Consider the following 17,156-nt stretch of genomic DNA (forward strand, 5'->3'; position numbering starts at 1 on the left):
GGCAGCCAGAGCAGCGTGTGCCTTCCCCACTAAAATACAGCCCAAATCCAGAATTTAGAGACTACAACGTGACCAAGGACAGCAGACAACTTTCAATGTTTTATTTTTATCTTTTCATTTATCACAGTACAATAATGTAAGTTAACAAAAAAAACCAAAAAAACAAAAAACAAATCTAGTGCCAATTTCCACGGTGTCAAGTGCTCCACTCCAAACCACGAGTGTCCATTAGAAAAAGTGTTGCTCCAGGCTTACAGCGACATTACCTTCCAGAGGACGTGCTCATGGAGGATGCCACTATTATTTTGTGCTGTTTCTGGAGAGCAACCCATCCCATGGCTCCAGACTCCACATTTCCCTGAGCTGGGTTTGGTTCATCTCACACCAGCCCACGGGATCTGGGAGAGAAAACAGGCCAAGGGCGTGTGCAATTCAATTTCCATTTTGATAAAATCCTGTGGTACATTTTGCCAGGATGGCAAGTCCAAGGTGTGTAAACACAGCCAGAGCAACACAGCAACTGGAGGAAGACGATGGGATAAGTGCAACTAAGGCAAAAGGGAGTAACTTCTGTTTTGACATGATCATGGCGGATTGTTGCGCTGAGGAAATGACTCAGTAGCAAAACAGGTATCACAGTACACCTGGACTACAGAGTCAGTGAGACTATAGCTTAAGCTTGATTATTTATATTTACAAATTCTGAAGAATATTTTAAATTGCCTCTTCCTTTCCCTTCCACAATTGCAGTCTGCTGCACTTTTGAAAAGCACAGACGCTTGCTTTTACTGAATTTAAGGCTATTATAACAAAAAAAAGTTTACAACTTCCCTCTCCAAAACTAAGTATTAAATTCAATTCACTCTAGAATGTCTTGGATAATTCTAAATACAACCAACTGTTTTCCACAACAAATCAACTAATTTTTATATTTGGAAGACAAAACAATTTATGCTGCAGAAGTTGGTCTTCATACACATACTTTTGTCCTAGAAACCAAACCACTTAGAACTGCAAGGTAAGTTTAGCTCAGGACACCCACCCTGTGCTGAATACAGATGTGCTGGTGGGAGAGGATCACTCTCTTTGCCTCAAAGGACCAGACCATCAAAAGATCTGCTACGGAACATCCTGCAGTTAATCCACCTTGCTCTGAGACAGGCTGAAGATGTACTCACACAAGCACATCTAAGGAAGCAGCCAATTTCTGGGAAAGACTGCTGGGAAGACAATGTCTGCCTGTTAATGTTCTCACCCAGGAGAAAACTACACAGGAACAGTAGAAATGGACACAGTCCAGCCATAACCACAGCTCCCAGTTCTCTCCATGGGCAAAGGATATCTGCTTATTATACGTGCACCTGTGAAAGCCTTTGAGAACTCACATTTGGGAGGGTGAGAATCCTTTCCGCCATAGGAAAGTGGTTGATTTTGCATTCCCTGAATTAGGCATGTGTTGCTGGTGGTTTAAGAGTTAGCTGAATCTGGTCCAGAAGCAGCCACAGGCTAGGCTGGGCTTCACAAAAATGCCTACAACAAACGCTTCCTCCTCCTGACCTTAAAGTGCTGGGAAAGTTCAGCACGACAGACTATTTAGCCTAGCCTGGAAAAAACTTCCACAGTCCTACCATACCAAATCCTAAGATGACAGATAAGGTTCCTAGGAGTCTAGACAATGAAATCCCCCGCAGATGCTGATAAGAGAATTTCATAAGGAAAAAAATATAAGCTTGGAGTAATTGGTTAACAGCAAAAAACATGGCAATTCAAATCTTGGTATGGTCAACCAGCATTTTTAGAATACAAGTGACCCTTTCTAATGCACGGCTATCACTTCATTTGTTCAATGGCATTTTTCGCTAAAAAAAAAAAAAATGTTCCTCCAATTACAAACATGAAAGACAATACTGTAATAATAACACTTCAGGTATTATTTAAGTTTTATAACTTATCAGAAGTCAAGATCTTCTTACATACATTTCCTATTTTTATCTTGAAGGACAGCTAACCTTAGAACAAACATATGGATAGTGGCTCATTACTTAAGGGCCAATTCTAAACATTCTCAGTCTGACTCATTTGGGATGAAGTTTATTTCTTGCACAGAAAGAGGCTCCTTACCAGTCCCTGCTTCGCCAGCCGCTGTGTATTTGACTGACCTCCCAAGGAGCACCATCAGTGAAAAAGCAGCTCCTGTACTTTTATGTTACCTACAGGCTGACACGCTCCACAGTCTGCTCGGAACGTCTGAGCAAGCAGTGCAAAGCTGGCTGCACCCACTCAAAGTTTCTGTCTCCTGGAAAAGCTGACTTCTCACCTAACAGAGAAGGTTAAGCATGGCACATATCTGACCGTGACTCAGTCATAACCCTCACACAGACAGCATTGCTAAAATAAACCTGTGTCTCCTTGCAACATGTTATAAAAATTCACTGATTGCCCTAACACACTGGAATAATCACTGCATTTTCCCATTAAATATAGCATCATGAGTTCAGTAAATTCAGAAAAAAGTATAAAAAAACTTTCAGAACAGCTCCTTAGTTATACCTTGCTTGAACTGAACCCTTGGTATTTGAGCATCATGAGTAATCCCATTTCATTTCTCAACATAACTCAAGACAGAACACAAATAATAAAAATACAAATAATCTATAAAAACCACAGTACATCAGAAATCTGTGTAAAAAACATACATCTGTATCAAGGAGCTCAGTAACAACTTAAAGCACCACTCAAAATTAAGTACCATACATGTTACAGTACATTCCATTTATTATGACAATTTAAGGCTAAAATAGGTACGACTCCCTTATAGTCAAGCTTTCTTATATTTATAAATGCATACAAACATTAAGTAGATACAAATGCGTAGGGGTTTTTTATTGCTCTGAACTGTCTACTAGAATGTTCAGCTTTCCCAGATGTTGTCTCAGTTTGCCTTTTCCAATCAAGCTGAAGTCCTACAACTGCAACTTACGGCACTTGTACGATTATAGACCTTCTTTGATTTGAGCTGTAAATAAATTCAAAGACATATCAGACATTTGCCCACCACTGAAAACTTCATAACTTAGTGTAACTAAACTATTTTATCATCCATAAGATACACAATTCATCACAAAGATTAGTTCAGCCATTCTTCAGGAAGGATTTTCTTTTCAAAATATTAGTTCTAACCAAGCGGCAAACAAGACAACCAGCAAGAAATGATTGACTGGTACCAGTCTAACAGACTGGGCTAGGGGAAAAAAAAAAAAAAAAAAAAAAAGGAAGCTGGATATGTGCTCCAAAACAAAGAGCAAACTTTTCTTCTTGCTCATAGAGCAATTATGTTTCCTAATTATGTAAGGCGATGCCTCATTCTGCCAGTGCCAAATTCTTTGACTGTAGCTTGTCCATTTCTTGACCAATATTCCCTTCAATGGTATCACACTGGGCAAGAAAAACCTGAGAATAAAAGCAAACAAATGTTATTGGATACAGAGTTTGGCACCAGGAGGTATTTTTGAAGAACTGGAAGTGCGGTTTCTATCATGAGTTTAAAGAAGTCAACTCAACAACCACTTTCTAGTTGTTTTGGTAATAGCTTATGTACACCTGCATTTACGCAGAATCCAACAGAAACATGACACTGGATAAGGCTAATAAGGATAATAGCATGGCTGCCCACCATCACCAGTCCTGATGCTGATGTATTTTCAGTTGATCCAAAGTTCATAAACAACAAGAGGAAACATAAAGGTTCAGACAAGTTAGTGCTTCATTCAGTTTGAAAGGTGATTTCTAAGCTCCTTTCTAAAACATGTACTTCAGAGGCCAAGGCTGGGAGGGACAAACCTGCTCAGTCAAATGTAAAACAAGCTTTCATTAAACCAAGACCTTTTCTACTTCTTAAGACTACAAGACCACTGAACCTTCATCTTCATCAGTAGCTGGTGTTCTTCAAAATACAGAAGGCCCCATTCCAAAAAGGGCAGTCCTTTTTGGGTGCACCAGCAGCCCCTGGTCACTTTGTTTGGGCTGTACACAGCACAACATGCCAGCACTTTAAACCAATAAACTGTTTTAGGCCAACCCCAAGGTATGCAAGTACACTACACTTTCTGAGAAAGATTCTCCCATTAGCTATTTGCACCTTGCCTTCATTTTTGCTATGTCTGCACCAGACTCAGACAGTCAAACCAGACATTTAATGCTATTTACATTAAAATGATACTAAGAAAGCGCTCTCCTTCTAAAGCAGCAAACTGTTATGCCATGTGAATGTTCCTCAATCATCACACTGCTTGGAAACATCTGTTTCCAACCAATCCCTTGAGCTGTCATCAACTCACGTCTGTAAGAACTTGCGTAATGAAAGAGTGAAGGTGGTAATAACTGCAGTTGCTGGCTGCTACTGTTTCATATTTATCTCCGCACCCTGGAAGATGTGTGACTGCCAGCAGTAGAAGGCAGTTAACAGCTCTCCCTTGCTTTCATGGATACTTAAGGATAACAAGCATAACTTGCCACTGTTTTCTTGTTCTTGCTCTGGAAAAACAAACTATTGTTGACAGCTCTGATCTGAAACCCCTTAGGATTCTTCTGCAGTCCTCAAAGGGTTCATAACCCACAGCTGCATAATACTGTGCCTATAAAAGCACATAAGTCATTCTGATCTCTGCTCAACAGAACCTATTCTATGCTTTAACAGCAGTTCTTATACAAAGCACCACTTACTTCTGCCGTAACTTCACCCAAGAGCAGAGATCCAGTAGCTTCTACTAAGTTGGTAGCCACCAGCCTATTACAAGTTTTGCTGCCCTGGTTGGGCACATGGAATCAAGAGTGTGTTCAGAACCTCCACATAACACAGCCACACCAGCAACCACCTTCATTTCCATTTGCATTAACTGAATTTATCCCAATAACTGAGTACAAAGTCCTTTGGCCCTAAAGCTGCAACTAAAACCATTTCTCCTATGAAGAAGTACTTCTTGGTGGGCCTTCCTCTAAAACATATGACTATTCTAAAAAACTTGTGAAACATCAATAGGAAGTGTTTAATAAGGTTACAGTAAAAAAAAATCATTCAACTCTATATATGAATGCAAGGTACTTCCACAAACAATTTTTAGGAGCCCAACTTGGCACTAAAGCTGACAAGGTACAAATAAAAACACTAGTACAAGTAGCATCACCATTCATTTATGCAAGTTTAAGTAGAGGGAGCTAAATTCCAGTATTTATTAACAAACTTTCAGTTCAAGGTCTCTGAGAAAACAATGCCTAGGAATTAACAAGGATCATACCATAGCACAGCAATTAAACCCTCCATCCCCAGCACAGCTACTCTGCTGTACAGATCTTAAAGACCTACTCTCCGAAGAAAGTTGGTGCATTGCAATAGAAGCTAAATTTTCTAAAGAACACCCCTGGCAAGGTCAGGAGTAGGTCAGCAGGAGGTCCAGTTCACTGCATCCTTGTCCCCAGACCTCAGTCATTACTCCAGTCCTCCAAGATTCAAAAAAGGAGGAATGATCAATCCTGATGTCTTTACAAGTTATGAGGATTACTTCACATTGTCAGGCAGCCATAAGACAAACCACTAATGTAAGTGACAAACATTATTTGAAAACAGCATGAACTATGAAAATCTGTATTTTGTGTGCTGTTTTATAAAGCTATTAAATACCTCTCAAAGGGAAGTCATACAAAATACCAGCGTAAGAACAAACACTGAAAAAGTCTGAACAGATCATCTCCACAAACTCTTGGTATATAAGTGCCCAGCATTTATGGAGAAAAAAAAAAGGAAAAAAAACAAAAGCAATCAAGAAAACTCACCTGGACCCTCTTCACCAACCCCTTCTTTTTCAGTTTGCAGTCACTGAAATTCTCTGGCAAATTCTGCAAACAAGTTGATGCAGGTTAATGCTGAAATGAACATATCAGACTTACAGCAAAAACTGGAGTTATCAAAGAATCTTCTGAATAGGCATCCTGAAAATGCCATGCCCACTCAGTAAGGGTGATTACACAGGAAAGAAAAAGTTATTAAAAAGTCAGGGATGCAGCATGCTGACTGCAAAGAACAGAGCTAGCAAATCTAGCATGTTTCTTTAGGGAATATACAACAACAGACTACACACAGTGCTTTTTCTGCTGTGGTGTGTGTTAACTCTTCAGCTGAGCTTCATCCTCAGGGCTTTTTTCAGAGATTATAACGTGAACAAATTTCTTACAAATACATTAACTCAATCACTTGGCATCTCTGCAATGTTTTCATGGAAGGCAACAGATGAGAAGTGTTACATAATGTCAGCTTTTAACTTAATTCATACTGCATTATTTTCTGTACTCCTACCACCCATTACGTTCATGTATGTCATCCTGGCCAGTGTTACATGCTTTGTCCTTTTCGAGCTATGTGAAATTTGGGTGCTGCTGAGGAATGGTGCTCAGGTTTATGATTTTTTTTTTTTAAAACAGGTAAAACACCTGTACAGATTATTATCATTACATAAAGTTTAGGTGAACATTCTTAAAAACACTGTGTTCTCATTGGTAAAGACAGATAAAAATCTTGGGAGTTTCTCACTAGTTTACCTTTTATTTTCCACTCTAACTCCAGACCAAGAATACCTAGGCTTTCCTAACACTATCTGTTTCATTTCAGCCAAAATGTGAGCACAGCTGGGAGGTTTAGATACATAAACATCTGTAAAAATAAAAAAAAAAAAAAAAAAAAAAGGTGTTCTTTTATTTTTTTGCTCATACAAATGGATATTACTCCTCCTGTTTTGTTGCCCATGCTGTGTGCACTGGTGTGAGGCACTTCAGCTGAGCTGCAGGCCATGACACCTCCCTATGGGAACATTCCTTATCTCCTCAGAGGTATTTCTGTAAACTGCTGTTACCCCCTTTGGCCCTAACAGCATAATAGCTGGAGTAGAAAGCTACAGCCTAGTTTCCATTACTGAAACTTGGTAGGAAAGTTATAAAAACTGTAGTCAGCATACAGGCTAAGGGGGGATGAAATGGAGGATGGAGCAGGGTGGAAAGTTACCAACCCAGATATAACAACATAGGAAATTATAGGGAGAAAATGCAGTTGCTGCTCTCTGGATGGAATGTGGTCAGCATGCCCAACTTCACACACACAATACACACTATGGGGGCGTAAAGAGAGATGGACTGGAGACACCATGGCCAGGGTCTGTCCAAATCCTGCAAGAAGGGGAACATGGTGGTACCTTGTAGCTCATAAGCCATGTAACAGCTGTCAGCCAAGGAAGGAAAAAGATTTCCTGCTGTTGAACCAGCAACCGTGGCAAGATCACAGATGCCCACCTCCATTCCAAAGTTTACCTTGGATGTAATTCTAATGTACAGCTCCAGCCCCAAAGGTCACCTCAGAATACTGACATTACCCACCTTCAAAGTACAACCACCCCACACTGAACATGATGCATGACTAGTCACTCTAGCTCCACCTAAACATAAAATTAGTATAAGAGTAACTTAAAAATGGCATAAAAATAGGGAAGACTCCATTTTTGGGGATTAGAGCTGGTTAATATATTGTTTCAAATATGTTTTTGCAGCCAGATACTACCAGCAGCAATCCTGTCAGAGTTTTCTATTGTATTAATAAAGGAAGCTTATTCCATAAACTGGTAAAGTGAATCCTTCAAGGGCACTTACAGGCACTGGCAGCAGGTAATATATTTGACTGTGGATACCCAGGGGGAGGTCCCTGTTAAGCTGTTGTGTCCTGAACTTGTCCCTGAAACTTGCCTGGGACACCAACAGACCAATTAAAGGTGTGGAGGTCCAGGAGGAGCCTCTCTGTTTGCAGGTGACCCCAAGCAAGTCAGCTGAACCACCGTCCCATCAAGTGGACTGCTCAGGGAAGGTCCCCATAACAGAATATTGACAGACTGGTGGGGCACAAGGGTCTCAGCTAACCTGAGCTTTGGGGTTTTGTTTGACAACACAAACCACAAATCAAACAGAAACAAATCAAACAGAAAGGGCTGGAGAAAACCTCCCTTTTCACATGACAATGCTCCTTGAGCTTTAGAAATACCTTGCTCTGAAGACCTGATTTCATGTTTACAACTCATGCTAAGAGATTAAAGAATTATAGTAGGAAATGCTTATCACATTTTTATTGATCCAGATAAAATCAAAAAGTTTAGTAATAGGGTCTCATCTTATTGTACGTGGAAAAACTTCCCAGACACCTGGGAAATGTTTGTTACAGGAACAGTGGTGGGTTTTTTTCAGAATATTTTTTTCTTTTAATCCTTGAAATACTAATTTTGTATGAATTTACCCAATGACAAGTATAGCAGAGACAAGAAGCCAGTTAAATTTCATCAGAACAGCATGGTAATTTAAGTAAGTTCTACAGAGGAACTATAATTAACAAAAATCCTTGGGAAAGGAGGATGAGCCACCAGAGCGTAACTATGAGTCAATAGCACTACCAATGTCCTCTATACATGCAACTTGACAGATTTGTTGTGAACTTATGTTAACAAAATCAGTGACTGGTATTTCAGAAGAGAAAGCTTTTTTTCAATTCTTAGAATAATCTGTTCCCTTCAATATTGTCTTTCTAGATTAAAAAAAATCTGCTATTTAATAGAAGACCATCTTGAGGATAAAAGTGAGTGCTCACACTGCAATATTGGAGAAAACATTCATTAAATCAGAGCTGGTTCACAAGTACATACTGTCATGACCATGGATTAATATATTCCTACTGATCTCAAAAAATTTTACTTTTTCTTGAAAAAGCCTTTCAGATATTTAAAAACCTGAGCCAGATGACTAAGTAAAGTATTTCCTGTGTTCTTCTCACTGAGATTTGAAATAGTGTCTTTTGACTTCAATTTCTGGACCAAATGTCTAACTGATGAAATAAACAGCACATGTGCAAATGCACACACACAAATCTTCAAGTGTTGAGCAAGACTCAATTGCATTCTTCCTGAAGAAAACTTCCAAGATCTGTGGCTAATGGCACTGTCTGACTGTGTCAGACAAATTAAAATTTTGGAAGAGGCAATGAAAGCAGTAGCTGTTTAAACACATTTAGGTTTATGTTGCTATTATGTTACTATGCTTAAGATACAGATGCTCTACCAAAAAGCATTCTACTTCATAACTTTCTTTCACATCTCTGGCAGCGACAACACTGTATTTTTTTCTCTCACACCCCACTACTGTATGACTATAAACTTCTCCACCTTCCAAATTCCATCTTTTAAATTCACAATTGTTGAATGCATGGTGTCTAGTTCAGTTCCCAACTCAGCTCCTCTAATTAATGAGCTTGTCTGCTACCGGTAAGAGAGTTATACTCCTAGAATAGAAAGAAAATATGCAGGCTTTCTCATCCTTATCTTCTGTAACCAACCAAAATTTCATTTTGCATCTAACTGTACAGTTTTGAGTGAACCAAGTAACACACAGCAGCTGAGACACCTTAATGAGCTGCGAACATTCTGAGAAAGAAAAAAATTGGAACATTTGTAGTGTGAGCTTGATGGTATGTTTGACTTCTACAATGCATCATTCATTCTTCTCAGTCAATCACATTTTCCCCCTCAGAATTTTTTAGCATGCTGTTGACTCAATCAACAGCACCTCTATATGTTCAGTAGCATTTAACGGATGTGTCAGAACTAGCTTTTTACTCGGTTGCTGAAAAGAACACTAATTACTTGTATAAACCAATTCTACAATAGAATACTTTACTGCTTTGCATTTCTATCTGCCATTTTTTACTCCAGTGGAACTAATTTATTCATACACCCCTCATTACCATTCTGCACTGCTGCCTCCATACACTGCACAACCACAGTACAGCTGAGTGCTGCCTCAGTAAGCTGGTGGCCTGTTTACCTGACCTGGTGTAATACCAGCATTCTGAACGCCCACATTTTATGTAAAGATTCCACCCACCTACATGTATTTCATCTGCAAGATTGCACATTAGTCCAGTTTTCATGACAAATCTCACAGCTAGCTTTGTATATTAAAAGAAACAAATATGTGCAATGTAACTGCAATAATCAGTAATACAAATCCTCAGTAAAAAAAAACAAAAACGTTGTACTAGACCTAAAATCCCTTGTCCAGTACTATTTAGAGTATTTTAGAAAAGGAGATAAATCACAGCATGTTTTCTGTTTAAACCACGCAAAAAGTACCAGAGTTAAAAGTAAACTGGGGAAATTCAGTTTGGATTCATCAGGAAGCAGTGAAACAGCTTTACAAAACTGCCCACTGGGTTCCAGAATTGCATGCCAGACTACAAGTACTGAGTTTTTTCTAAATAGGATTTGGTATCAAAAATTGAAGGGAGTCAGAAATAAACTTTAACCCCATCCAACTGAGACAGTTGTCACCTTCTTGATATTTTCATGACAACATGTAGTAAATCTGCCTCTTCAAACAGGGAATCAGTTATATAAAGTCTTTTGCTGTCTAACAGTATTCAATAACTGCCAGCACAATATTCTCCTTTATAAGAGGCACAAAAGGAAAAAGAAATTTGAAGACTTCAAAATACTTAGAATACAGCAATTTTTTAAAAAAGTATTTAGAATGGTTGGCTTTAACACACAGCAAAGACTGTGTTATCATCATAGGCTCACAATACAAAAGCAGGCAATTAGTTAATAAGCTTCCCACCATTCCCGGGAACACATCCATATTACATAGCATTTGATGTCCAGTTCAAATCATTACTCTGATTTAGTCCACTGCTGAATTTTTTCAAAGAGTCCATCAAATCCAACTACATTTGTTTCACCAGTTACAGGTATTTGCATGGCATATTTCTGAAAAAAAAAATCCTAAAAAAGGTCACTGTACCAAGGAGGAGACCCAAAGACACCACTACCACAGAAAAGCAGCATTTTTTCCCTTCAGAGCAGGCAATTATGATCTTGATATGCAACATAATTATATAATGAGGTTTACAGAGAATGACCAGCAGACAGAGAAACAGAGTAAGGAAACACCCTGGCTGGAGCAATCTTCTATTTATCTCTGTACAAGACCCTTATTCTCATCCAGCTCTCAGCTGCTACATGATACAGAAATATGTACATTATACTCTGGAAATGTAATGTAAGGTTATGATCCACTAATGACTGCAAAGCACTTGGATAGCCAAAAATAAATTTCTTAGTACATTAAAATATCAAGTAAGTTTCTGTTGGGATTTAACCTTCTTCTGTAGTTAGTTACTTACAATGGCATCAATCTGTTCAAGTGTCTTCATGAACTGCTCTGCAGTTCCTTTTATCCTCTTGTCCAGCTGTTTTAGTGCTTCTGCTTGGAGATCCTTTGCTAAAAATCCCTGAAGAAGAAAAAACAAAATTATCCCCTATCCTACACAATACCCACCTTAGAAAATCTGTTAATCCACAACAGCAGAAAGTATCTTTTACAGTTTCTGTATTTTCAAGCATGATAGGGACTCCAGTCTTAATCTTTATTCTTCTGTATTTTATCAATTTTTGACATGGCAAATGCAAGATATGTTAGGTTTACTAAAATGATAAACATGTAATAGACCTTCTTCTTTGGACTTTGAGAGAACTCCAAGTTTTTCCAGATAAAAATAATGTAATTTATCCCATATGAAACAATATTTACCTTTTTCCAAACAGTGCCATGTCTCTATTTAGCAAACTCATAAATAGCATTTGGAACTCACTAAGTATTACTGACTCTTGGACTTGTAGGAGGGACAGCCTATTACTGACTACTCAAAAATGTTCAAACTGTTTTGTTTGGGTTTTTTTTAACAGACATACCTACAAAACTGCTTTGCAAAGATATAAAGTTATACAAAACTGGCATACCTTCTGGATACTTGTGAACTCTTTATTAACTTCCTCTAACTTATTAGCTATTTGCTCCACTGACTTCTCCAAATCTTTTAGCTTCTTTAATTCAGCCTCCTCTTCTGGACTGTTCTGTGTATTCAAAAGTACAACATTCACAACTAAGAAACAAATAAAGATACAATGCAGCTAAAAAGCAGAAGTGCTGATAAAGACATAAAGGCTTCTGAAGGTTTAGAATACACACTACACTGTGGCTATTCTTTCCATATCTCAATACCTACCAAGTAAGCTTCTTCCAAAGCTTAATTACAAATATACTTAAATCAGCAATGTATATAAACACATTTAATGAAATTAGTTTGAAGGGAAAAGGAAAAGTGCCATTTTTTTTTTCTTTTTGTCAATTTTTAATTTCTAAAGTATAGGCAACATTTACATCACAAGATTATTACCTCATCCTCAACTTGCAAAGCCACCCACAAATCCTTTCACCAGAAATAACTCATATGATCAAGACTCAGTAGCTACAGTTGGGAAAGTTTTTTTAAAAGCAGAAAAAGAAAATGAGCAGATAAGGTCATCAGTACAAAGAAGGTTCATGAGCACTGATCACAGATCAGGCAGAGTCTTGTCAATAATGTAAAGCAGAAGCCAGTCAATAATGTCATTTCAGAAAAGTACAAACTGCAGTTATATGCAGTGTAACAAGAGATTGAACTCAACTTTGTGGATAGGTACACAAAATTAGGTTAATGCTGCAGCTTTGTTTCTATGTTCAGCAGCTGACTTACTGACAAAAATGATGATAGCTTAAGGGGGAAAAAAGGATCCAAAGGCAATGCTTACCCTTTTCCCAATCAACATGACTTTGCAACCGTTTTTAACACCAAGTGCTGATAATGGTTGTTCCAATTCTTTCAGAGACTTTCCTAAATGAAGAATGAGAGAGGAAAAAAACAGTTAAAGTACAGTCAGTAGCATAAGAATGTCTTTTTGAAGACATTCAGAACAGGGACACCTGAGAGTGACTAAGATAAAAGCTTATCATCTATAAGAAACAAGGCAGTTTAATTATAAGTTACCTTTGTATATCAGTTTCTGAAAAGGAACTGGGACTCCTGTGACTTGTTCAATAAGTACAGCCATGTCTTGTAGTGTAGGTTCACCATTTTCTTGCTGAGAAGCAACTTGAATACTGTGCTTTTCGTTACCTAGTAGAAAAACATAGTAACAGTAGTACCTATTGTAACCTAGAAAATATTATAGAGAATTAATCTCTAATAATTATTACCATTAATGCATAAAGTTCTCAAATCACAGAATCTCATGAAGAATCGTAATTTTCAATCAAATTATTCTACTGCACTTCCTCTTGAAGAGACTGACCTCAGCTGAAAATTTTGGTTTACATTGGAATAACCTGAAGAGTTTCACTGGATGTATTTTACTGCCATAATTTAGCTCCTGCTAAATATTATGGTGTCCAGACATCCCACAAGCTAAAGCATGAAAGCCCACACCTTCCTGATGTATCCCACTTCCTACTTGTGGGAACTTCTAATGACATGAGTCTCTGGTATCTGAGACAATTTATCACTTCATTTGCTCCCTTCTCCTCAAACATGAGCAACAAGCAATCATTGTCTATCCTGTTTCATCTCTACCACCAACCAGAGAGAATTCTCAGAATACAAGAACTATTTCTCCCCATACATTACTGATAAGCAGACATAACCACTTGGAGAAGTCCCAGTTTATCTGCCACCTTCCACTTATGGAGCATCCTATTCAGACTTCCTAAGATTACTTGCATGAAAACAGGAGGAAGTTCTTAGGGAAAAAAAGGAGTATGCTTATTAATCTCTGCTTTGCAACAGATCCTTTCTACAACCCTCTGCTGCCACACACTTAAGGTCTGTCAATCTGAAAGCACCCACAGGAATCAACCACCTCTGGCTCCAAGGGAAATTGAAACAGGAATTTTTTACTCTGCAGGAAGAGAGAATTTGTCACATACCAGAAGGAAAACTATTCTCACGCCACTAATTTAAAGTGCACATATCTTTTACAAAGGAAAGTGCTAGAAAAATTGATTTTAAAATGCTCCAGCCTCCCACATTCACATGACAAGTGACACCGTAGCCTCAAAAATTTTAAAGTGCTAATTAAATTTGTTATTCCAAAACAATTTTAAGCTTAAAATCACATTATGCCCCTCTCACCCAAGCATCTTCCATAAACAACCCTTCTTACCAGTTTGTTTAGGGGTAAAAACACCAAATCACAAAATACAACCTTGGTATATTTCAAAAGGTCCTTTTGATATATGCAACTGTTTTGTGTAAGGGCTCTGCCCCTGAGCATTTGAGAGGAAAAAAAAAAACCAACAAACATTAACTGAGGAAAAAAACCAGATGAAGTTTGTCTAACAATAGAACCAGTTTAATTACAAATTATGAGTACCACTTTGGACAGACTGTAAATAAATTTTAATTTAAATTCACAGCAGAGTGAAATCACCATAAAAAACAACTCATGGGTTGCTCCAGGTGCCAGAGCTGAGATTCCCCTGCAGCCCACAGCGAAGACCATGGTGAAGCAGCCGTGGCCCTGCAACCCATAGAGGATCCCACACCAGAACAGGTGGATGCCAGAGAGGAGGCTGTGAGCCTGTGAGAAGCCAATGCTGGAGCAGGGTTCTGGCAGGGACTTGCAGAGCCATGGAGAAAGGAGCCCACGCTGGAGCAGGTTTGCTGGCAGGACTTGTCACCCTGTGGGGGATGCACACTGGAGCAGTCTGTTCTGGAAGGACTGCAATCCATGAGAGGAGCCCACACTGGAGCAGGGGAAGAGTGTGAGGAGTCCTCCCCCTGAGGAGGAAGGAGCAGCAGAGGCAACGTATGATGAACTGACTGGAGCCCCCATTCCCCAGCACTGCTCAGGCAGGAGGAATCAGAGAATTCAGGAGGAAAGTTCACCCTGGGGAAAAAGTTGTTTTTTCTCTTTTAGTTCTCACTGTTCTACTCTGATTTGAATGTTAATAAACTACATGTCCCCAAGTTAAGTCTGCTTTGCCCATGAGTGTTCTCTCCCTGCCCTTCTCTCAAGCCACGAGCCTTTTGTTGCATTTTCTGTCCCCTGCCCAGCTGAGGAGGGGAGTGACAGAGTGGCTTTGGTGGGCATCTGATATCCATCCAGGGTCTGCCCACCAAGCTTGAAGATTACCAAGTCACACATGTGGCTCTGCTGCTCTTCTGTTTCTCAACACTAATTTCCTTCTTTCCCCACTTTCACTCATGCACACAAAACTTTACTAAAATTGTTTTATGCAAAGTGGTCGAGCTGCATCTGACAGCTGTGGGTGTAAATCAGACAGATGAAGCCCAAACTGAACAAAGGCTTCTATTTGCTATCTATTCATGACAAAGTCATTATCAGGTAAGAAAACAATTAGAAAGACAGAAACATTCTCAGACAAGCAGGGTGTTGGCAAACAACAAGATGCTGGAATTATAAATATGTCAAATCATTAAATTACTGACACCTTTGCAAAATGAAAACCCTCAGATCAAATGGAGCTCTCTGAAGGCACTAGTAAAACTACATGAATCATCATGATTCAAACAGATAATTCTACCAAATTCTTCACCAAAGACTCTTAAACAAAGCTACCAGATGATAAAAGGAAACATTTTAACACAACAATTTGAAATGCAATTTGAAAATATGAATGAGCAAGCAGAAATAAATAAGTTTTAGAGATGGAAAGAACATTACCAACATAGTGCAAAAGAAACAAAGGCAGAATTCAGTTCAATAATTTTTTTAAAAAAACATAATAAAAAATTACTAAGTTTTGCTAACTCAGCAGAACACCTTGCTGATTTAATATCTTACTATCTTCTTCATTCCTCCTACTGTCTCACTTAGATCCACTTCAAAATTTAACCACGGTGTTTCCCATCTTATTTTTAAGAACTGTGACGTCCAAGCTATTCTCACCCATCTACAGTAACATTTTATATTTATTTATTGATACAAGCCTACCTTCCTCTCCACCTTTTTCTCCCTCTTCTGGTTTTTCTTTCTGAGGTGGAAAAAATCCCAACTGTGTCAGCTGGCCTTTGAGTGACCCATTCCATCAGGTCAGCACCCACCTGTCCCACTGAAGAAACCACTTTCTGTTGCAGCTCACTAGCTATAAACATCCAAGCCTCTTCAACAAACCAGAAGAAAGCCTACTGGGTAGCACTGCTTTTAACACACAGTGCTGACCTCAGCGGCATATTTCATCTAAATTAATTTGACCCAAACAACAGAAACACAGAATGGGTCAGCTTGAAGGGACCACAGTGGGTCATCTGCTCCAATTTCCCTGCTCAAGCAGGATCATCCTAGAGCAAATGGCACAGGATTGTGCCCAGACAGCTCTTGAGTATCTCCAATGAGGGAGACTCCACAACCTCTCTGGTCAACTTCTAGCAAGGCACAGTCACTCCCACAATAAAGAAGATCTTCCTCATATTCAGGTGGAACTTCCTGCGCATCAGTTTCTACCCATTGCTATTGCTGAACTATTGCTGTTGCTGAGCACCACTGAGAAGAGTCTGACTCCATCTTCCTGGCACCCCCCTTTCAGATATTCATTCACATCAGCGAGGTCCCCTCTGTCATCTCTCCTCGAGGCTGGACAGGCCCAGCGCCCTCACCTCTTCCTTTTAAGATCCTGATCCTCGCCGCCCCCAGACGACCTCTGCTCTGCGCTCCCTGGCAAAGGCCGTCGTGTCACCCGTTCCCACCACCACCCTTGCAGCACACCTACGCCTGCCATCCAGCTGGAGGAGACACTGGCATGCCGTGGCCAGTAAGGAGTGATGACGGCAGGACGGCAGGAGCTGGGACGGGCCCCCAGGCGGAGCGGGACCGGGCTGTGCCCCGCCGAGGCCGCCCCCGCTCGCCCCCACCGCCGGTGCGCCCGCGGCCCGCCCGCCCCACAGCGCCCCGTGCCGCTCCGAGCCGGGCGGGGATGGCGGGCAGCGGGGCGGGGAAGGGCCGGGAGCGACCCCCGCGGCCGGAGATGCGCCCCCCGCCCGCTGCCCCTGGCGCTTACTGTAAGTGACGGTGACGGTCACCGGGGCTCCGGGCGCCGCCATCTCGCCCCGCCACAGGAACCGTCGGCGGCGCTGCCGGGGCGCGCCCGGAGCGCGTCACTTCCGCAGCAGGAAAACGGGAACGCCGCTTTCCCGGGCCGCCCTCGCAGCGGCACCGCCGAGCGGCTCCCGACGGCAGCGCGGACGC

At 40.3% G+C, this 17,156-nt stretch overlaps 1 protein-coding gene across 1 annotated transcript; it reads right to left on the minus strand.

Moving 5' to 3' along the window:
* Window positions 1–79: 79 nt before the first annotated feature.
* Window positions 80–17,068, minus strand: BAG1 (BAG cochaperone 1). Its single transcript, XM_015617363.3, has 7 exons — window positions 16,969–17,068; window positions 12,941–13,069; window positions 12,705–12,787; window positions 11,874–11,987; window positions 11,258–11,365; window positions 5,830–5,892; window positions 80–3,450 (listed from the first exon to the last, which is right to left on the minus strand). Exons 1-7 carry the CDS (start codon window positions 17,009–17,011, stop codon window positions 3,361–3,363), a joined length of 630 nt encoding a protein of 209 aa, XP_015472849.1. The 5' UTR covers window positions 17,012–17,068; the 3' UTR covers window positions 80–3,360.
* Between the last annotated feature and the right edge of the window lie 88 nt (window positions 17,069–17,156).

Source organism: Parus major, chromosome 2 (assembly GCF_001522545.3).
Source record: "Parus major isolate Abel chromosome 2, Parus_major1.1, whole genome shotgun sequence".
NCBI lineage: Eukaryota > Metazoa > Chordata > Aves > Passeriformes > Paridae > Parus > Parus major.